Source organism: Haliotis rubra, unplaced genomic scaffold (assembly GCF_003918875.1).
Source record: "Haliotis rubra isolate DU_JTF1 unplaced genomic scaffold, ASM391887v1 Scf106, whole genome shotgun sequence".
Taxonomy (NCBI): domain Eukaryota; kingdom Metazoa; phylum Mollusca; class Gastropoda; order Lepetellida; family Haliotidae; genus Haliotis; species Haliotis rubra.
The window spans coordinates 1242861-1266765 of record NW_025764959.1 but is presented as its reverse complement, the minus strand read 5'-3'; the positions used below and the strand labels follow the sequence as shown (position 1 = coordinate 1266765).

The following is a 23905-nucleotide window of genomic DNA, read 5'->3' as shown; positions in this document are numbered from 1 at the left end:
TTATCACCATCACTTATGCTTATTGTGTGTACAGATATTTTCCAGTATGTGACATTTGGTGCGGAACTGGGGTTGATGTGTTCCGCTTCCTATGCTCGAAAAATGAGCAGGACAATTTGCCCAGAAATTGTGTTTTGTTGTTGTTTAAAAGCCTCACTGTACCCATGTGTACCTGGAATGGCTGTTGATAGCCTTGATATTTTATTTAAAACTCAAACGGTTACTATAGAAGTCAGTGGGAAAACATTTGGTGTTGTGTAATGTGGTAGCATGCCACGGGCGCTTCGTAGAAATGCCTCATTCGCCGTAAGCACACCGTGATATCTCCATCTTGTGAATTTTTTAAATAGAAGTGCAACATTTCCTCCGATCCCACGGCGCTCCGAAAATTTTCACAACTCCGTGGAAACGCGGTAGAGTAGAGCAAGACGAGTTGTTTGTGTTTCTACCTGAGAAACGCGGTAAAACACGTGGAAACGATGCACGTGTATGTTATACGCCGTATAATATACACGTGCATCTGTTCCAGCTAGGGTTCACGCAGGAAGCAAAAGTTCCTTAAAAAGTATTTCAGATATGATTTACGAAAGGAAAATGGATGTTCCTCTGACATTTATTCTAACAGATCGCGCCGTGTACTGTCAGATCAATCGCCAGTGCGAGGTTTAAATGTAGGACGAGTAGGGTTTTCTATATCTTCTGAGATGTTATACACTTCCGGGCAAAAAGAAAATACACATGAACATTGGACTGACCAAATAATTACAAACATTACCAAAACTATACCACCTTGAAAACAGTACCAAAAACAATGAACACATCCGGTCCAAACACAACACTGTACCAAAAAACACACATCACCATTGTCTAACCATTTGTTGTCAGATTAATTGGCAGTCATCATCAAACACGTGTTTGAACTTTCTTGTTTTGCCCGGGAGATATATATGACATATGAAAGAGGTCAAATGTTTAAATGAATACGATTAATTTCTTAGAAATGGGGCATATTGGTACAGAAAAGGTCCTTATTTTCCACATTAAAATGAAGAGCATTGATAGCTTCAAATCGTTGTTGCGAGTTGGGTGTGTTTTGTTTAATTACATTCGTCAAAACTTTATAACTTGACTGTGAGTCATGACAGCTGAAAATATACTGAGGGAAACACATAAAGGAACACCACTTCGTGGCAATGTTCCTTTATTTCTTCTCAGATTTCCTCCCACAGCGCTATTCAAAGTTGGTGATGAAAACTGGAAATATTAAAGGAACGCTTGAATTTTCCTGTGTTCCCTTATTTGTTTCTCTTAGTATATCTGGGTCGGGTGACAAGGCTCTGTGTTTACTGTCTGTAACTGGACTCGGCGATGTTCAAGCTGCAAAATATAGAATCTGAACCAGGTAAACAGTGGTTGCCATCATGAGCATCGATCTACACATTTGTGATACGATGACATGTACCAGATCAGGCTCTCTGACCACCCGATCCCGTATGCTGCCTTTTTACAACAAGCGAGAGTGTTTCAAAATGTGTTACATTAGGCTGTCGTGTTAATTTCGTAATTTCCCATCTCAGACCCTGAGTGGATTGTCACTCGACGTTAAATGATAAAATGTTGTGTCATTCATATTTTCTCCGCCGCTATGGAAATGTATACCATGGCACGGCATGATAAAACTGATGATTTTAGGGGGGGGGAATTTTTTCTGGGGAGCTAGGGGGTCATCAATTTTGTACATCAAAATATGTTTAAAATTATGCTTAGAAATTATGGGAAGGGAAGGGGGAGTCATTGATTTTGTACATGACAAGCAGGGGTGTCACTTATTTTGTACGTACATTTTAGGGGGGGTCGTTCACATTGTACATGCTTCTCCATAAAAATCATCATCTACCCCCCAGCCATAAATTATGAACGGTCCCTAACTATACAACAGTGCATGACTGGAAGAGGAAATGTTTGGGTGCGTTAATCCAAGACAGAGTGCGGTCTATATGCATGTTGGCATGGTGATACGTTATACCTTCTCCTAAGTCACGCGGATTCCCTACAAACATGAGTAACACTTCAAACAAGGTTCGTCTGTTGTTTAACGCCGCAATGTCCCATCTATATGACGCCGGTCGGTAAATACTCGTCGGGAACAGACAATCCAATGATCAACATCATGAGCATCTATCTACTCAATTGGGATACAATGACATGTTTGTCAACCAAGCCAGCGAACCTGACCACCCGATCCCGTTAGTCGCCTCTCGACAAGCATGGGTTACTGAAGACCAATCCTAACCCAGATCTTCACGGGTAATTCAGTTACAGACATGCTAATCTTGCACGTGATATGACAGAACAATTTAAATACTTCTAACCCGGATCTTCTCGGATTTGTCTGGGCTTGGATTAGGCCTGTGGCTCAAATCTCATCGCGACTCGGAAATTTCATGGCCACTACTCAGGAACTGACATCATGAACAAAAATCCATGAATTAAACAGGACACCGAGCCAATAACAATCACATACTTATCAGCAACTGTGAACTACTACTATAGTCTGTTTGCAGTGAAAACGTACCGATGAAATTCACTTTAAACAAAAAGTAAATCAAATAAAGTGAAATTAAGATTGCGAATCCTCATATTTTTACCTTGCCAATTAAACATTTACATTTCAGAATTTTTTTCAGGTTAGGATAAAAGTTGTTTAACAAACGATCATAGATTCAAATCGCTATTATTGGTTTGTATTACAAGGGAGTAAACGCAGTAGTTGGAACAGCGATGCAACTGCACGTGCAGTACGTGATGAGCGTTAACTTAGACCAACCCTACTTGTTCTCGTTGTTTCATCTAATGTGCATACTCCCTTGTAATACAAACCAACAATAGCGAGGTGAAACTATCATCGTTTGTTAAACAACTATTATCCTAAGTTGAATAAAATTCTGAGATTTAAATGTTCAATTGGCAAGGTAACATCATGAGGACATTCCCACTTCTAATTTCACTTTATTTGATTTACGTTTTTGTTTAAAGTGAAATTCATCGGTACGTTTGAACTGCAAACAGACTATAGCAGTTACAAAGACAGCCGTTCCGCCACTGAAGACTCGCTAACAGCAATACATGAATATACATGACCATATTCGACATTGTCATATTTGTCATCCTAAGCAGGCATCTTGAGGCGAGGCAACATGCAGTAGGTTGTACGGTTTCCGTCTATATTTCACCTTAGTTTTACCGGAGATAAAAAACAAACCGACGACAGATATCCCCTGCTGTACCGGACACACCGTGTTCCAACATGGCGTGAGATGTACCCCTGTGACTATACAGACTAGTACGGTTACACTTAAACAAACACCTAGACTCTAAAATAAACAGATTTTTACCGAAAAGGCGGCTTCTGAATTATGTTCGTAAAATATATTAAAAGGAGAAAGAGACTTTCTTCATGTTTGAGCCTGAAACTATAGTAATTTAGACTTACATGTGCTGTATTGGGTATATGTGTTTAGGGGTCTGTATGACAGACTAGGCCATCCCATATTAATTTGTTGGTGTTAGCTAGTAGTGATAGTAAATGTTAGTCTCCGGTCTTTGTAACTGCTAGTAGCATCACACAGTTTCTGACAAGGACGTACTGGTTGTAGGTAATATTCCTTGGATCCGGTGAAGCAAGCATGTTGCAGTAGCTTACACAGTGGCCGACATTTAAAACCCTTGTTTATAACGCATCAAGTTGTGCCATAAACATATGGGTCCACATGTCTCTATTGGCCCCTTGACATTATTTGCACCACATCAAAGTGTTAAAGATCACATATACTCTAGGGGATACAAATACGTAAATCACTAATTGGCATCGTTATAAATGAAACCCCCTCATTAAAACTACTCATTTCGATCTTTAATTGGGCCGTTATTGCAAGGCTTACTATACCGAAAGAAATTTTTCTTGACTCGGGCTATGGATAAGTGGCTGAAATCGGTGGCTCAGATAAGCACAAGCAGTTCTAAGGCGAGGTACATCCCGTTTTGAACAGACCTGTCACTATACAAGAAATACCCCTACCTTATTCTGGACATAACCCACGTGTAAAACTATTGGATCTTTGAAATAAAACCTAGTATCCTCAAAAGAGGGCAGGCGTCATTTGGGTAGGCGTGTAGCTAAAGTGTTCGCTCGTCACGCCGAAAACCCTAGTTCGATTCCCCACAAGGACACAGCGTGGTAAGCCTATTGCTGGTGTCTCTCGTCGTGATGTGTTTCTGGGATCTTGCTGAAAGCGGCATAAAGCTGTATCCACGTACTCACTTTAAAACTAATTCAACTAGAAAACACAGCAACACAGAGGCAACTCACCAAGGACAAGTTTCACACTAACATCCAGATCGTCTAAAGCAAGGGTATTATAACAAATCTCCGAAAAATGTCACACACAAAATATTGTAGGCCTACTTTATTTCTGTTTGCAGCAGTTATGCAACACATGTGAATATAAGTTGTTCGACTCGTATCCTGATCTGAGTCCTTGGCGATAGATCTTAAGACATATGGCGGTATGAAAAGGAGTATGAATAATGCCCGCAATATGTTGACATTGATAAATTGAAAGTTATTTCACTAAACTTTATTAAACTAAATTTTATTAAACCCAGCTTCCAGAGCCAACGTTTCAAGTTTTAACACAACACGATCTTGGAGAGGATAGCTGATAAAAACAAACAAAAAATACAAACAGACGAGTAAAGGGACGCTACTCTATATAACTGTGATTACCTCCCTTAATTCACTCTCTATTCGCTAGGTAGAGGTGGGAGGGGATTTCCAGGTTTTCGTGTCTTGTGACACTGATTCCAGCCATTTCAAAATGCAGAATATCATCAACTCCGTGAAGGGAACTGCCCTTGGAGTTGCAGAATATCTCACACCGGTTTTGAAGGTAACACGTTAGTCTATTTGAAAAATAATCATTGCGCAATGTTCACTTTCTCATTTGATGTTTTCTGTGTTTTGGTAATTTACATTAGCTGTCACCTCCTTTGACTGTTATCTGTCATATGGACTAAAATCGCCTTAATCAGTCATTCAGGTGGGAAACTTTCATTGATAGTGATTTTTTAACCCATATTTGTATGTGAGTTTTGACTGTAGACCTAGTGTATGTGTCAACGTTGTACAACCGGTAGATGTTGGTATATCGATATGATCCATTTAGAACCATATCTGAAGACAAAATGGTTCCCAGGGTGGATCGAGTCTGTTCTTAAGTGCACACTTGCTTAGACCAAAGACGTATACAACGTCTATATACGTATAGAGGATATTATATGAGGGCCCATGTCATTCTATTTTTACGACACGAGTGCCTAAATGTTCGTATTTCCCGAACGAGAGCGAGGGATACACTGATATTTAGGCATGAGTGTTGTAAACATAGTATGATATGGGAACTAATATAATATTCTATTTATTACTGAAGTTGTCAGATTGAGGAAAATAAACCCAAATCTACTTTCAAACATAGGTTGGCTACCCGCCGTCGTCGCATGTATATAACGCAACGTCATAGAAGAAAAGCGATGTCATAGCATTGTTCATGACGTCACGTCACCAGGACAAAGTGGTATTTTGCCCTAGGGCATCGTATGAAAAATATGAACCCCGATATGTTTGCCCTTGTAGGTAATAAATATACGTCTTTGCATTGACCAGACCTGTTGTATGACAAGTATGGTAGTAAACATGTATCTAAATGTCAGTGAACATTGGATTTGTCAGAGTGAGTGAGTTTAGTTTTACGCCGCACTCCGCAATATCCCAGCTATATGGCGGCGGTCTGTAAATAATCGAGTCTGGACCAGACAATCCAGTGATCAACAGCATGAGCATCGATCTGACCAATTGGGAACCGATGACATGTGTCAACCAAGTCAGCGAAACTGACCACCCGATCCCGTTAGTCGCCTCTTACGACAAGCATAGTCACCTTTTATGGCAAGCACATGGGTGCTGAAGACCTATTCTAACCCGGATCTTCACGGGTGGATTTGTCAGAGGAATCTGTCATACTGTTGTATTTGATGTATCCCAGGTTGAATGAAACCAAGCATAAACACTGCTTTACTTTATTTCTACAATGTACAGTATTCGCTCATCAAACACACCCATTTTGGTTTGCAAATATGGACTCACCTTGTGTTTTGGGTACCCGATACCATTTTTATTCTGATTTTGGTACCCTGTACTTATCAGTATATCAGGAAGTACCTTGGGTACATATCTAGTGTCTTTAGTATTGACAACTCCTTCAGTGATAGTTAACAATCAACCTAGTCCAGTATCATTGGTCAGTAACTGATGACGGACATATTGACCAATCATGTCAGTTGTAGCATGTTGAATGGATACCGTTATGCAAAGTTTGCCTCTTTTTCCAGGAGTCAAAGTTTAAGGAAACAGGAGTGATCACACCAGAAGAGGTAGGTACTGGACATGATTCAATTTCGTCATTTCAGTTTTGATTCCTGGGTTAAAACATTACAGTTAACATGGTCAGGATTAATAGTGTAATTGATCTTCAATAACCCGTTTGTTATGAGAGACTGACTGACTAAGTTTAGTTTTACACGGCTTTCAGCAATATTCCAGCAACATCACGGTGGGGGACACCAGAAATGGGCTTCACACATTGTGCCCATGTGGGGTGTTGTGAGAGAGGATGAATGAATAAGAGGGTCAGATGCGGTAATGTAGTTGTTGCATAACTTTGCATCCCAGTTATGTAGATGTTATGTCGATGTTATGTCAATGGATGTTCATAATGTCAGTCACTGAGTGGTCTAGTCCAGATTCAGATTACTTTCAGACACTAGGGGCGGTTGGGTAGCCTAGTGGTTAAAGTGTTCGCCCATCAAGCCGAAGACCCGGGTTCGATTTCCCCATGGGCACAATGTGTGAAGTCCATTTCTGGTGTCCCCACCGTGATATTGCTGGAATATTGCTAGAAAGCGGCTTAAAACCTCACTCACTTTCAGACACTCATCATATAGCCGGAATTTTGAAGCGTGCGTCTTCGAACAACAAACAAACAATTGATGATTTGGATGCTTGCATGCTGTCTTTAGTCACTGGTTTGTGTGGCTCAGAGACAGACTTCCTTGTTTATATGTTGCTGTGATATAGTTTCAATCTTGTTGAGTGGCCAAATGAACGTTGCGAACCACATTAATATAGAAACTGCAAATTTGTTTACCTTCCCAATATGCAACATTGGCCACTTGTCCAAAGCTTGTGTTGAGTAAAGCTCAACATGATGCTAAGAGACAATTTTTATTTGGCAGACTCAAACGCTTCGGCACAGATGCTGTCATGATGTTTTAGTAAATTGATTTGTCACTGCTTAGTAGATATAACAGTTAATGCATGAACCACAAGTTACTATGGTTACATGAATCCTGAGCTGAGACCGCCATTGTTTGTTCAGTTTGTTGCAGCAGGGGATCACATCGTACATCACTGTCCAACATGGCAGTGGGCTTCGGGAGACGAGGCTAAAATCAAACCATATCTTCCAAAAGACAAACAGTTCCTCATCACCAGGAACGGTAAGCTGATACAGATTACATGATGTGGCCTAGTGCTTTAGGGACCATTCCTAATTTGTGGCTAGGGGGGGGTGATTATGATTTTTATGGAGAAGCATGTACAATGTGAATGACGTGTGGTATGTTTGTGATTCAGTGCCATGCTACAAGCGTGTGATATGTTTGTGATTCAGTGCCATGCTACAAGCGTGTGATATGTTTGTTATTCAGTGCCATGCTACAAGCGTGTGATATGTTTGTTATTCAGTGCCATGCTACAAGGGTGTGATATGTTTGTTATTCAGTGCCATGCTACAAGCGTGTGATATGTTTGTGATTCAGTGCCATGCTACAAGCGTGTGATATGTTTGTGATTCAGTGCCATGCTACAAGCGTGTGATATGTTTGTGATTCAGTGCCATGCTACTGCCATGCGTGTGATATGTTTGTGATTCAGTGCCATGCTACAAGGGTGTGATATGTTTGTGATTCAGTGCCATGCTACAAGCGTGTGATATGTTTGTGATTCAGTGCCATGCTACAAGCGTGTGATATGTTTGTGATTCAGTGCCATGCTACAAGCGTGTGATATGTTTGTGATTCAGTGCCATGCTACAAGGGTGTGATATGTTTGTGATTCAGTGCCATGCTACAAGCGTGTGATATGTTTGTGATTCAGTGCCATGCTACAAGCGTGTGATATGTTTGTGATTCAGTGCCATGCTACAAGCGTGTGAAGCAGATGGATAACCACCAGGAAGAGCAGGAGAAGGTCATCGAGGAGGACGACGAGGACGGCGGCTGGGTTGACACTCATCACTTCCCTGGTAACACTCACTTACAACCCGTGTAATTGGTCTTCAGCAACCCCTCAAGTGAAACTGAGACATACTGCTAAGTCTCAGGATGAGTTAGGCATGTTGAGAGTGACATAATACAATCCTCACCACTCCCATCATAAAACTGAAACTTTGTGCTCAGTTGACGCTATTAAATAGTAAAAAATACAATAAGTAAATTAAATTGATATACAGGGATGAGAATTTTCCGCGGAATTCCAGGAATTTCATAAGGCCAAGGGTAATTTTTGTGACTCGTCTAAATCGCCCTGGACCCGGTTTGGGGCCTGTGGCCCCCAGACACCCAGCTAGTTTTCAGATTCTTTTTCAGAGAGATCGTCCTTGGGGTACATATTATGCATTTTCCGGCTGAAAAATGTCCTGTGACAGTTGTATCAATGTTTTTTGAATAAAAAGATTGAACAATAAATAAACTCTTTTATTTATTATACGGCCCCTACCTCACGGAGTTACCTCCCGTTGCGCATGCGCACCAACTGGGTAGGCTCCTAGACCCGTATCATCATTCCTTCTGCTGTCACTGCCATGAACAGACGTATGTTGAATACTTCATGAGCCGGACGCAGCTGAACTTTCTGACGAACCAGAAATTGAATATGTCTCAAACACCTCCTGTATGTATGGTCTTTATTTGCTTATGAAAAGGAACAGTAAAGCTTTACAGTTGGTTGTTTCATAATTGTGACTTTGTATTAATTCTAATACTCGAACTTTCCCGTGGTTTACACACGTGTTGCTCTGCCATGGCGGGAAGTTTAGTGTGCCATGTGGTCGTAATATTGCGTATTAAAACCAACTATTACTTTCCGTGGTAACCTTCACATATTTTTCAATGTTTTCTACGTGTTTATATGCTGCTGGCCGTTAGCTACATGCTTGCGTGTTTGCTTTCAGGCCTTTTCATCCTGTTCGGTCTGTGGACAGAGTATTCCATGGGCCGACAGGCATGAGCAATGCGTTGCCTGTCTTGAGAAGACTGGTCACGATGCGGACTCTTGTCCCATATGTCTTGGGTTTTCCCCCCGGGCCCAAAAGAGGAGGGCGACGGATACGCTCTTCTACCGGGAGATGCATGAGGCGGGTGGGGAACTGACGCAGGTCCCCCCGTCTAAAGCTAACAAGCCGTCAAAAAAGGGAAAAAAATCCCGTGGCCAAGCCCACTCTCCCGCCAGTACTGGTGGCTTTGACATGTCTATAATGGAAACCTTGTTTCAGCAGCATATGGACTCTGTGAAGTCCCTCGCTCGCGGAGTCAGTTGGAGGTCTCCCGCAGGAGTTCCTCGCCACTCCGGACGGGGCGAGAGAGTCAGGGTGGGATCGCTGGTTCGCTCGATCCTCAGCCTTGAGGCGCCTGTTGACCCGCTGCCTCTGGCTTCGGGTCCGACGCCCGCTGCCCCGGGAGGGGGAGGTGCTCCCAGTCCCCTCTCGAGTTGGCGCAGGGACCGCTGAGTATTCCTGGTGTTCCGGTCCCTGCGCACTCCCGCCCCATGAGAGCGGAGGCACCAGTTCTGCCTGGCCTGCCTCCAGCGTCTCGGGACCGGGGTCCATGCACGCCTGCTGGCGCCGATGTGGAGCAGTCTGTCTGCTCTTCCCTTTCTGTGCTTCCTAGCGTTAGGCAGCCCACCGGGTCGGGGTTAGGGTCTTCTTTCCGAGGAGACCCAGCCTCTGACTCGGGCTCGGGCGCCGAGGCGATATGGAGCTTGGGGAGGTTGAGGAGCATGACGGAGGCTTCCGTTTTGCTTCGGCTCTGCGGGAGGTCCGGCAAAGAATCCGAGGACCTACCCCAAGCCGCGGTGCCTGTTGGTTGCGTGGACTCGGCTGAGTTCCGCTTGCCTGGCGAGGCGTTTGCCCCTCGGCAACCCTCGCAGATGCAGCTCCGCATTTTGCCTTCGTTGGTCTCGGACGTGGTTGATCCCCTCTTGTCTGGTGCCCGAGTCCGGTTCGACTTGCCGGATCTCGTGCGGCGCTACCAGCTTGGGGAGGACTCCCTGTTCGTAGTTCCCATCGCTGACGAGTGGCGCGTGTTCACTCCGCCGCCCTGGGGAGGCTCGGCTTCCTTCGAGCAGCTCCCGCTGCTCGGCAAGGGCGCTCACTCCACCTTTTGCCCTCGCTGGCGCTTCTGCGCACGCTGCACCGACCTACAGAAGGTCTACCGGAACGCCGATGCAGCAGGTGCGGTGGTGGTGGTCCACGAGGCCTACCTCTCCTCGATTCAGAGGTCGGCCCTGGAGGCGGAGGGGCATGCTGGCGACGTTTTCGCCGCGATGTCGCGGCTTCTGGCCAGCAGCTCGGAAGTTCAGGCACACCTCGGCGACTCTTTTGCGGTCTGCAGCGCCGACGGTGATGTGCGCAGTCATGGGGATGCGCAAGCTGTGGCTGTCGACGCCTAGGTACTCGGCAGCAACGCAGTAGACCTTGCTGGCCCTCCCTTCCGCCTGGGGGAGCCGACCCTCTTTCCAGGGGCCCAGCAGGTCATACGGGAGGCTGCTGCTGCAGCTACCTCCTTCAAGGATTCTAAGGCCTTGTTGGAGCACCCGCTGGTGTCTCGCCGGCCCCCGCCTCCGCTCCACCTTCCTCCGGGGTGCAGCCTTCGCCGAGTCTGACGTAGGCTGGCTTCGCCGCCTTGGTGGTAGGTAGGCGGATGTCAGTCAGCTCTGCTACTAGGGTCCACGACACACCCAGTCAGCTCCGCGCTCCTACCCCATATCCCAGTGGAGGTCAGCTTCTCTATTCCTGCCGGAATGGGAGAAGGCTACCAACAACGCTTTGGGTGCTGGCCACGGTCAGCATAGGCCATTTACCACTGTGGAAGCGAGGTCCGCCCGACTTCACCGGGCATACGCCGCGACTCCGTGCCGCCATGTCAAGCCAGGGCGGACATATTGCGCCGACGGTTCAGGCTCTGCTGGACAAGTCCGCAATCGAAAGCATTCCACCGGGAGAGGAACAGGCGGGATTTTACTCCACGCTCTTCCTCGCCCCAAGAAAGACGGCGGGTTCCGGCCCGATTCTCAACCTCAAGGGGTTGAATCGCGATGCTCGAAGTACCATCCTTCAAGATGGAGACACTGCGCCGGTGATCTCATCTGTTCAGCCCGGCGATTGGCTCACGCCAATCGACCTAAAGTATGCGATATTGCATGTACCAATACATCCATCGCTCAAGCAGTACCTTCGGTTCTCTTACGACGGGATGTGTTACCAATTCAGGGTGCTCCCCTTCGCATATCGACTGCCCCAAGGGTGTTCACCAAGCTCATGTTAGTCCCAGCTACCCTAGCTCGCTCGCAAGGAAGGCGTTGTTACCCTTACCTAGACAACTGGTTGCTCGGAGCACTAACTCAGCCAGCGAAGTCAAGATGCTACTCACACAGTGATAGACATTCTCACTCGACTGGGGTGGATCATCAACCTCAAGAAACCGACCTGGTACCCACCCAGGACTTGGTTTTTCTTGGAGCGATTCCAAACTAACAAGGATCTCGCTTCCTTTGTCGCCCGACCGATCACCAGAGTTCGAGATGGTATCTTCGCTCCTCTCCCAGCCCCAGGCACCAGCACGGACTTGGCTCCGGTTTACTGGGCCATATGGCGCTTAACGATCTCTGTAGTGTGGCGGGCGGTTGAGGATGCGCCCTATACAGCAAGCTTTGGCTCGACTGTGGACTCACACGGAGGATCTGGAGCGCAGTCTCACAGTCCCCGAAAGTGGTTGACACCTCACCTTCAGTGGTGGACAAATGTCGGAATCTCACCAGGGGATCCCCTTTGAAATCCCGGACGCCAGCTCTCACAGTTCAGACCGATCGCGCCCTCACGGGCTGGGGTGTTCTGGCAGTCTGTCGGCATCCGGACTCTGGTCCGAAGTCAAGCCCACCTTCACATCAACGCGTTGGAACTGAGAGCTGTGCGGTTGGTATTTGAGCGCTTCAGAGAGCATGTCCGCGGGCCAGGTAGTCCGCCTTCAGTTGGACAACCAGACGGCCATGTCGCATATCCTGAAGCAGGGAGGCACGGTGTCCCCAGCGCCCTCCGGGAGGTGGGACTTTCTCCTCTGGTGCGACCAGTACGCATTGTCAGGTACTCCCTGTTTATCTCCCGGGCTGGAGAACGGCGCAGCAGATGCGCCTTCGCGGATCCTGGCCCCGCGACGAAAGTGGATGCTCGACAGGCAGATTTTCACAGTAATCTCCCAGTTGTACGGGTCGCTCCAGGTGGATCTGTTTGCGCCCGGGCGGACGATCAGACACCCGCGGTTCTGCTCTCGGATACCGGACCCAGGGCGCTGGCTGCCGACGCCTTCCTGCTGGATTGGACGGGCAAAGTGCTCTGGGCGCTCCCGCCGTTACCACTCATTCCCCGTGTCCTTTCACAGCTGTCCACCCAGCCAGCTCGGCTACTTTGGCCGTCACAGAGCTGGTTTCCGGTAATTCTCAGGTTTCTGGCTCAGCCTCCTGTTCTATTACCTTTACGACCGGACATTCTCACTCAGAACGGAGCGCCCCATCCAAATCCACGGATTCAGTGGGTGGCTTGGCCTCTGTCAGGTCTAACCTCGAGGCACGCGGAATTCCAGCAGCAGTTGCAGACACAATTCTGGCTTCGAGGCGGGATTCGACAAACGTTCAGTACACGGATAGGTGGTCCCGCTATGCGCGCTGGTGTTCAGATAGGGGGAATGCAGATCCCTTTTCTGCGGATTTAGTCCGAGTATTGGAGTTTTTGCAAGCTCGTTTGGAAGAAGGCCTGGCGGCTTCGACCATTTGTGGCTACTCCACCGCTATTTCCACTTTTCACACCCCTGTCGATGGTGCTCTTCTGGGGCAGCACCCTCTCATGCGCTTTCTTTTGCTGGCGCTGAACGGATTCGACCTGCTTAAGGCTTAACCAGTCCACCTTGGGATTTGTCAATTGTGCTCGATTGGCTGTCCGGTCCAACTTTCTCACACCTATCGGCTATTTCCATTCAGTTGTCAACTTGGAAAGTTGTGTTTTTGGTGGCGGTAACATCTGGACGTAGGGTCGGCGATTTACATGCTATGTCGTCCGACCCGGGCGCTGACTGTGTTTCACACGGATCGTGTCAGTATTCGGCCTCCCAGATACTTACCGACCGAAGGTCGATCACGCTTTCCATGTGACAGCTCCTATCAAACTTCCTACTCTTACCCAGCCTTCCACATCGGGGACCACTCCTACGAAAGCACTCACCCGCTGGATGTCCGTAGAGGACGCCAAAGTCTATATCAAACTAACGCAGGGAACTGCACGGGTACCCAGCTGTTCTGTTGTTACGGTGGCGGAAGGCTGGTCTGCCAGCGCAGCAAGCAGACTTTGTCTCGCTGGCTAGTTTCGTATTTGTGCTGCTTATCAGGCTAAGGGCAAGGCTCCCCTGAGGGGTTGAAGGCTCACTCGGTCAGGGCAGTAGCCGCATCAAAAGCTTTTGCATCGGCACTCCCCATTGAAGAGATCTGCTCTGCCGCTATTTGGAGCCGCCAAGCACGCTTATACAGCATTATCAGCTCGACACGCATTCCCGTGAATCGCGCGAAGCTTTGGCCGCATTGTTCTCTCCAGTGGACAGTGTCCTGCCACCCTGACCGAAAGTGAGTCTTGGTTTATTGGTCTGTTTTGACGCTACTGTACAATATTTGTATAATTGACATGTCTGCTACTGTGAGCTCACTCAGAGAACATGTACCCCCTTCGATTCTCTTAGGAGTTATTTGTCGACAGAGCGGTATTGCATTCCCCTCACGGTGCTCACTAATAGACACTTCGCGGGTGGGGCTTTATTGACATTCACACTATGTGCTTGTCTCATTATGCTAAATGGAGGTCGCTCTTTGAGTACAATTCCTCCCTGTCAGTTCCCTCCCATCATGCCTCTCAAGGAAGCTTAACTGGGACAAGTGACAGGTGAGTGTTATGGCGCCTGTTCAATTTTTTTCCATGATACGATCGCTATATTTTGTGTGTGCTTGGACAGAATTCCTCCTCCCCTGGCCTCCGGTCTTTGGGAGTCTGTGTTTATGCATAATATGTACCCCAAGGATCGATCTCTCTGAAAAGAATTAACCAAACCTGAAGAGGTTTTCAATTCTTTGAAGAGAGTCGCCCTTGGGTAGGGCCTCCCCGCCTCCTCCCAATTCTGTTCACTGATATATTCAGCAGAAGGAATGATGATACGGGTCTAGGAGCCTACCCAGTTGGTGCGCATGCGTAACGGGAGGTAACTCCGTGAGGTAGGGGCCGTATAATAAATAAAAGAGTTTATTTATTGTTCAATCTTTTTATTCAAAAAACATTGATACAACTGTCACAGGACATTTTTCAGCCGGAAAATGCATAATATGTACCCCAAGGACGACTCTCTTCAAAGAATTGAAAACCTCTTCAGGTTTGGTTAAGTTTTTCTCAAAACTTCATTCTCATCCCTGGATATATTTAATTATTCCTTTCATTTTTATGCTGGTTGTTCCAGGTGAGCAATCAGTTAGCGCAGTCGGGGATGCTGTTGCTGAGATGACGCTAGACCCAAAGGTAATAACTCCTCTCCTTCATAATCTAGACCCAAACATAATCATCATGTTCCCATCATGTTCCCATGCTCTTCCCACAGATTACTCAAGTCATATCTTCCCACATAACTTATGTTCTAATACAGCCATATTTTCCGGTTCTCGTGAGATCCCCTGGCGGCAAAAAATCGCAACACGAATTATCTCCCTTCTTTCTATCCAATCAGAACATGTGTTACATCGACTTAGATCCAATATGGCGGCCGCCATGGAGCTTGTTGATCAATATGTGAAGGATAGATTTGGTATTTCATGTTTAACTGAAAATCAGAAACTAGCAATAGAAAGTGGGGCCACAAATATCCCTCCTCTGCTGATGACTTATGCTGATATGACACACAAGACATTTAATGGCTAGCTTGTCCGTTGTCAACGAGGGCGATGGAGACGCCATTGATTATTATATCAAGTAATTCTGTGTGGTCGTGAGTTGTTCTGTGTAGTTCTGTGTAGTTCTATATAGTGTCATGAAGTTCCAGTAGTTCCATGCAGTTGTGTAGAGTTCCATCATAGTATGATGTAGTTCCATGCAGTCTTGTATAGTTCTGTATTATATCAAGTAATTCTGTGTGGTCGTGAGTTGTTCGGTGTAGTTCTGTGTAGTTCTATATAGTGTCATTAAGTTCCAGTAGTTCCATGCAGTTGTGTAGAGCTCCATCATAGTATGATGTAGTTCCATGCAGTCTTGTATAGTTCTGTATTATATCAAGTAATTCTGTGTGTGGTCGGAGTTGTTCGGTGTAGTTCTGTGTAGTTCTATATAGTGTCATGAAGTTCCAGTAGTTCCATGCAGTTGTGTAGAGTTCCATCATAGTATGATGTAGTTCCATGCAGTCCTGTATAGTTCTGTATTATATCAAGTAATTCTGTGTGGTCGTGAGTTGTTCTGTGTAGTTCTGTGTAGTTCTATATAGTGTCATGAAGTTCCAGTAGTTCCATGCAGTTGTGTAGAGCTCCATCATAGTATGATGTAGTTCCATGCAGTTCTGTATAGTTCTGTATTATATCAAGTAATTCTGTGTGGTCGTGAGTTGTTCTGTGTAGTTCTGTGTAGTTCTTTATTGTGTCATGAAGTTCCAGTAGTTCCATGCAGTTGTGTAGAGCTCCATCATAGTATGATGTAGTTCCATGCAGTCCTGTATAGTTCTGTATTATATCAAGTAATTCTCTGTGTGGTCGGAGTTGTTCTGTGTAGTTCTGTGTAGTTCTATATAGTGTCATGAAGTTCCAGTAGTTCCATGCAGTTGTGTAGAGTTCCATCATAGTATGATGTAGTTCCATGCAGTCTTGTATAGTTCTGTATTATATCAAGTAATTCTGTGTGGTCGTGAGTTGTTCTGTGTAGTTCTGTGTAGTTTTATATAGTGTCATGAAGTTCCAGTAGTTCCATGCAGTTGTGTAGAGCTCCATCATAGTATGATGTAGTTCCATGCAGTCCTGTATAGTTCTGTATTATATCAAGTAATTCTGTGTGGTCGTGAGTTGTTCGGTGTAGTTCTGTGTAGTTCTATATAGTGTCATGAAGTTCCAGTAGTTCCATGCAGTTGTGTAGAGTTCCATCATAGTATGATGTAGTTCCATGCAGTCTTGTATAGTTCTGTATTATATCAAGTAATTCTGTGTGGTCGTGAGTTGTTCTGTGTAGTTCTGTGTAGTTTTATATAGTGTCATGAAGTTCCAGTAGTTCCATGCAGTTGTGTAGAGCTCCATCATAGTATGATGTAGTTCCATGCAGTCCTGTATAGTTCTGTATTATATCAAGTAATTCTGTGTGGTCGTGAGTTGTTCTGTGTAGTTCTGTGTAGTTCTTTATTGTGTCATGAAGTTCCAGTAGTTCCATGCAGTTGTGTAGAGCTCCATCATAGTATGATGTAGTTCCATGCAGTCCTGTATAGTTCTGTATTATATCAAGTAATTCTGTGTGGTCGTGAGTTGTTCGGTGTAGTTCTGTGTAGTTCTATATAGTGTCATTAAGTTCCAGTAGTTCCATGCAGTTGTGTAGAGTTCCATCATAGTATGATGTAGTTCCATGCAGTCCTGTATAGTTCTGTATTATATCAAGTAATTCTGTGTGGTCGTGAGTTGTTCTGTGTAGTTCTGTGTAGTTCTATATAGTGTCATGAAGTTCCAGTAGTTCCATGCAGTTGTGTAGAGCTCCATCATAGTATGATGTAGTTCCATGCAGTCCTGTATAGTTCTGTATTATATCAAGTAATTCTGTGTGGTCGTGAGTTGTTCTGTGTAGTTCTGTGTAGTTTTATATAGTGTCATGAAGTTCCAGTAGTTCCATGCAGTTGTGTAGAGCTCCATCATAGTATGATGTAGTTCCATGCAGTCCTGTATAGTTCTGTATTATATCAAGTAATTCTGTGTGGTCGTGAGTTGTTCTGTGTAGTTCTGTGTAGTTCTTTATTGTGTCATGAAGTTCCAGTAGTTCCATGCAGTTGTGTAGAGCTCCATCATAGTATGATGTAGTTCCATGCAGTCTTGTAAAGTTTGTATTATATCAAGTAATTCTGTGTGGTCGTGAGTTGTTCTGTGTAGTTCTGTGTAGTTCTATATAGTGTCATGAAGTTCCAGTAGTTCCATGCAGTTGTGTAGAGTTCCATCATAGTATGATGTAGTTCCATGCAGTCTTGTATAGTTCTGTATTATATCAAGTAATTCTGTGTGGTTGTGAGTTGTTCTGTGTAGTTCTGTGTAGTTTTATATAGTGTCATGAAGTTCCAGTAGTTCCATGCAGTTGTGTAGAGCTCCATCATAGTATGATGTAGTTCCATGCAGTCCTGTATAGTTCTGTATTATATCAAGTAATTCTGTGTGGTCGTGAGTTGTTCTGTGTAGTTCTGTGTAGTTCTATATAGTGTCATGAAGTTCCAGTAGTTCCATGCAGTTGTGTAGAGCTCCATCATAGTATGATGTAGTTCCATGCAGTCCTGTATAGTTCTGTATTATATCAAGTAATTCTGTGTGGTCGTGAGTTGTTCTGTGTAGTTCTGTGTAGTTCTATATAGTGTCATGAAGTTCCAGTAGTCCCATAAATGTCTATATAGTACTTTGATAAATTTCTCCTCAGGGTGGAAGCAAAGCCACAAGTAATGCCGCAGGTGACAATGATGACGATGATGATGAAGATGGAGAGGCTGAAGACATGGAGGCATTTGAGGAGAGTGGGATGCTGGAGGAGACGGATGAGGTACTGTCATTGTTGTTCACCCTCCCACCATTGATCGACCCAATGATCTATGGTCCATGATCCATAATCCTTAATTCAATCAGCTCTGGTAAAGGTTCACATTAGAATTGGTTTTCAGCCACCCATGCTTGTACTAAGAGGCAACCAAAGATATGAGTAATGCAGGCTGGTGTATAAGACTGACTGACTGAGTTTGGTTTACGCCGCTTTTAGCAATATTCCAGCTACATCACGGCGGGGGACACCAGAAATGGGCTTCACACATTGTACCCATGTGGGGATTCGAACCCGGGTCTTCGGCGTGACAAGCCAACGCTTTAACCACTAGGCTACCCCACCGTCCCTGATGTATTAGATTGTATCGAAATTGCTAAGATCAATGCCCATAATGCACTGAAGTTCCTAATCAAGACATGATTATTTCCAGACTGTTGTTACAGCAAGTTATTGTTCAGTGCAGTGTTAAAATAAATACACAATCACACACTGATGCTAGTATGGTTCTGTTTTCAAGTCTTAATTAGTTAGCTCTGTACGTCCCTTTTTCTGGTAACCTTTGTCTTTTACATTGGAAATCACTATGTATCTATGATATTGATGTATAATATGTGAATGTACTTTCAGGGAACTCTCGACACGAGGAAGTCAACAGTGTCGGAGAGCGAGGGTGCTGCTGGCGGAGAGAGCAGTATTATAGCAACCCGGACATACGACCTTAATATTACCTACGATAAATACTACCAGACACCCAGGTTATGGCTGTATGGCTATGATGAGGTCAGTATGATACTCACAGCATTCAGTCGATGTTGTTATGTAATTGTCCCCCGCGGCAACATGGAACAGTTCACTACCAAACATCCCGCTTCACTACCAAACATCCCACTACACTACCACTTCACTACCAAACATCCCACTACACTACCACTTCACTACCAAACATCCCACTACACTTCCAAACATCCCACTTCACTACGACTTCACTACCAAACATCCCACTTCACTACCAAACATCCCACTACACTACCAAACATCCCACTACACTACCAAACATCCAACTTCACTACCAAACATCCAACTTCACTACCAAACATCCCATTTCACTACCACTTCACTACCAAACATTCCACTTCACTACCAAAATCCCACTACACTACCAAACATACCACTTCACTACCAAACATCCCACTTCACTACCAAACATCCCACTTACCTACCACTTCACTACCAAACATCCCACTACACTACCAAACATCCCACTTCACTTCCTCTTCACTACCAAACATCCCACTCCACTACCAAACATCCCACTACACTACCAAACATCCTACTACACTACTACTTCACTACCAAACATCCTACTTCACTACCACTTCACTACCAAGCATCCCACTTCACTACCAAACATCCCACTTCACTACCGAACATCCCAATACACTACCAAACATCCTACTACACTACCACTACACTACCAAACATCCCACTTCACTACCACTTCACTACCAAACATCCCACTTCACTACCAAACATCACACTTCACTACCAAACATCCCACTACACTACCAAACATCCCACTTCACTACCTCTTCACTACCAAACATCCCACTACACTACCAAACATCCCACTACACTACCAAACATCCTACTACACTACTACTTCACTACCAAACATCCTACTTCACTACCACTTCACTACCAAGCATCCCACTTCACTACCAAACATCCAAATACACTACCAAACATCCTACTACACTACCACTTCACTACCAAACATCCCACTTCACTTCCAATCATCCCACTTCACAACAACTTCTCTACCAAACATCCCACTGCACTACCACTTCACTACCAAACATAACACTTCACTACCAAACATCCCACTTCACTACCAAACATCCCAATACACTACCAAACATCCTACTACACTACCACTTCACTACCAAACATCCCACTTCACTTCCAATCATCCCACTACACTACCAAACATCCCACTACTATACCACTTCACTACCAAACATCCCACTTCACAACCACTTCTCTACCAAACATCCCACTGCACTACCACTTCACTACCAAACATAACACTTCACTACCAAACATCCCACTTCACTACCAAACATCCCAATACACTACCAAACATCCTACTACACTACCACTTCACTACCAAACATCCCACTTCACTTCCAATCATCCCACTACACTACCAAACATCCCACTACTATACCACTTCACTACCAAACATCCCACTTCACTTCCAATCATCCCACTACACTACCAAACATCCCACTACACTACCACTTCACTACCAAACACCTTGGTAGTGAAGTGGGATGTTTGGTAGTGTACTGGTAGTGAAGTGGGATGTTTGGTAGTGTAGTGAATTGGGAAGTTTGGTAGTGAAGTGGGATGTTTGGTAGTAGTGAAGTGGGATGTTTGGTAGTGTAGTGGGATGTTTGGTTGTAGTGAAGTGGGATGTTTGGTAGTGTAGTGGGATGTTTGGTAGTAGTGAAGTGGGATGTTTGGTAGTGAAATGGTAGTGAAGTAGGATGTTTGATAGAAAGGTGGGGATAAAAACCAGATAAACAAATCAATCTTAATTTGATGAATTTCTTGTGCTGCAGAACCGTAAACCACTGACAGTGGAGCAGATGTATGAAGACTTCAGTCAAGACCATGCTAAAAAGACTGTTACCATGGAGGCACACCCAAATCTACCAGGACCTTTTAACTAATCCTGCACTACTTACTTCCTGCACTTATTGCTTACGGCTCGAAAAGCTGGCTTGCCAGACGATGTCAAAAGACGAGAACTGCAATCACTTCCTGGTCTCGCTGCTTACTGTTTCCGCGATGCGCCATCGAAGGTGACGCCAGCCACCTCAGATTATTGCTTTTTCGCGACGCTAGACGGTTGTTTGCCAGCTCAACTTGTATCCCACGGGATTATATTTTGTGAAGCATTAATAAAGACTGACTTTGTGTGTATTTTGTTTTTGTACCTCCACAGAAGTGTAGGTATTATCTTTCACTTTCTTTTTGTCATTCAGTAGTTCTGTGTAGTGATGTCGCTCGCTTATACACGGTCCCGCCATCACACTTTCACTTCGCCATTAAAACACTTTGCCGATTTGATACGCCGTTGTGTTTCATTTGGTTCAGGCTTATATACTATACCATATAATAGTGGTATATTTATTGTGCCTGTATTATGGTCTCTTAAACTTTCAGTTATTTTGAGACTTTTGTTCTCAACTTTGCTGTTATATTCATTACTTTGTATGTGCGCTTACTGGGTTTTCTGCTTCATTGCAGATCTATGTACAGCCAGTTGTATACATTGTCGGGTGGGAAGTCTCAGAAAGACCCTCATCCCCGATGTTTGAAATGTACTACTCAATGTACCTCTGGCCATAAATGTGTTAGCTGGCGCTTGTGCTATCACCCAAGAGTTTCTCCGCTTATCTACAGGTTGTTAAGAAGCCTGGGACAACAGAGACGGAAGAGTATGTCTACTACTTGACACCGGGTCTTGACGCACCACTACGCCTACGCCAAGTGTTGCGGGCGCCAACTGTGTCAACGAATGCTTCTGTCACCAGCATTCAGATTATGTCTTCGCCGCTTATGTCGCTGGTGTTACAGCGCTTACGCTTCGGGCGCTTGCAGCTTCGCCGGCGCTTTGATCGGCGGGCGCCTGGCGCTTCGGGCGCTTTGGCACTCCTCACCTCCTCCGCTGTTGCCGATGTCATCTCCACAACGACCGATGGGCCAGCAGTTTGCGCCAGATCAGACACCCCAGCCAGTGTTCCCGGGCAGACGCTTTATGCGATCAACCACATACGGGTTTCCAATGCCTCAGGCGCCTATGATGCAAACGCCATAATGGCCACCAGCAGTTTGATGTATCCACGCCAGCACTCTCTTTGACTTTACTATCAGGTCAAGCCGGTACATCAGCCTATGCCGCTTATGCCACCAGCTACATCGGGCGCTTCTCTACGGCGCTTCCAGCTTTGCCACCTTTGCCACCTCGACGATTTCGGGCGCTCTGCCCCTCCAGCATCGGTGCCTATCTTGTCAACTTTGTTCGCTCCTGTGCCTACGCTTAACGCCTCCCGCTAGGCCCACGCCTTCGCAGGCTTAACATAGGTCGAGACCTCGTGAGTAAGGCGCCTTCTGCTAAGGCGCCGCCTGCACGTAGCCGCTCCCTTTGCCGCTTCGCTCACCGGCCCTCTGAGAGGGACTTTGCCCCAGACTATGAGGAAGACACGGGCTCTAATCACCTTGGCTTTGATCACGGTTTGACTGGATTGTTGATCGCTTAATAGCCTCAGTCCCTTCACCAGGCCCTGATGTTGCAAAGTCACTTACTATTTGGGACTCGCCTTCCTTAATGTTACCAGCACATGAGGCGGTCAGAGAGATTCTCTACCCTTGATGAAGATTTCAAGGGAATGTCTCTCAACCCAACTATTAAAGCTTCTAGAGTACGCCGTGATGACTATCCTATTCATGGCTTGACTTTGCCCAGACAGTGACTAAGGTGGATGAGGAAATGAAACGCGGTGACAGGTTCTTCCTCTGTGTCCTCCTATAAAGTTCAGGATACAAGGGTCGCTGCTTTGGACTTAGAGCTTAAGCTGATGTTCACTCTATATCGGCATTGGCGCCAGCTTACTGATGCCATCACTCAGGATCTTAAGGAAATAAACCGATCGACTGGATCATCTTACAACTATGATGCTATGGCAGGGTAAAGTGATCACTGACCCGCGGAACACCTTAGGTCGGCGCTTGCCAACGCCAAGTATGCAATTCGCCGGCAAGGCTTCCTCTCCTTTCTTCATGGGATTCGAATTTCAGCGAAATTATTCCACCAACCCTGGTCATCGCCGCCACTGTTTAACGATGCCATTCATGATGTTTATCGGCAGGTGTGTGATTTTGCCAAAGGGGAGACTGCCTTGAAAGCGCTTCAAAAGGGACAACGCCCTGCCTCCACGCCATCCAACACCTACCAGCCTCGGCGACCGCCTGTTCGGGCGTACAGAAACTCAGCCGCCTCGCGGCAGGGGACGTGGTGCCAAGCCTAGATCAGACAGGGTGGATATCAACGCCGCTGCGTTCCCCAGGGCGACGGGCGAGGGGCAAGTGAAGTGAGGGACACGCACGACTGGACACTCCCACCTCCAGTCGCCCCAGTTTATCCTACACCGTAGGTGGGAGAATAGGGATCTTTTGGGAAAATTGGTCCATCCTAGAGGATCCATACGCCACCGATATATTGAGGCAGGGGTTTCGCTCCCCTCTCCGATCCACCTCTGACAATGTTCCCGCCCGCACAATCACTCTCAGGTTCAACACAACCTTCTAGCGGAGAACATAGCGATTTTGTTGGAGAAAAGAGCCATCGAACTCCTCCCGTGATCCCATCATAACACCAGGGTTTTATTCTCCAATATTCTTAGTGCCCAAGAAAGGGTCCGCGAAAATGAGGATGATTCACAATCTGTCCTATTTCAACGAGACTTTCCTGGAACGCCCTCCGCGACTTCCAATGACGCCCCTCGAATACCTCAAATCTATGGTATGCGCCAACGACTTTCTCATCAGCCTGGACCTACAGGATGCATACCTCCATGTTCCACATTTCCAGCTTACAGGAAGTACCTGGC

General features: G+C 45.7%; 1 protein-coding gene across 1 annotated transcript; it reads left to right on the top strand.

The window, feature by feature from the left end:
• Window positions 1-4800: 4800 nt before the first annotated feature.
• Window positions 4801-20962, top strand: LOC124277810 (ubiquitin-like-conjugating enzyme ATG3). Its single transcript, XM_046713527.1, has 8 exons — window positions 4801-4949; window positions 6448-6489; window positions 7494-7614; window positions 8310-8420; window positions 14938-14996; window positions 18111-18230; window positions 18855-19007; window positions 20852-20962. The coding sequence occupies exons 1-8, from the start codon at window positions 4878-4880 to the stop codon at window positions 20960-20962; spliced, it is 789 nt and encodes a 262-aa protein (XP_046569483.1). The 5' UTR covers window positions 4801-4877.
• The last annotated feature ends 2943 nt before the right edge of the window (window positions 20963-23905 follow it).

Bases quoted from the DNA above. Each gene is read 5' to 3' on its own strand.
- LOC124277810 (XM_046713527.1), top strand. From the start codon at position 4,878: ATGCAGAATATCATCAACTCCGTGAAGGGAACTGCCCTTGGAGTTGCA. The intron at 4,950-6,447 runs GTAACACGTTAG...CTCTTTTTCCAG, and splicing joins ATCTCACACCGGTTTTGAAG to GAGTCAAAGTTTAAGGAAAC. The intron at 8,421-14,937 runs GTAACACTCACT...TGGTTGTTCCAG, and splicing joins TGACACTCATCACTTCCCTG to GTGAGCAATCAGTTAGCGCA.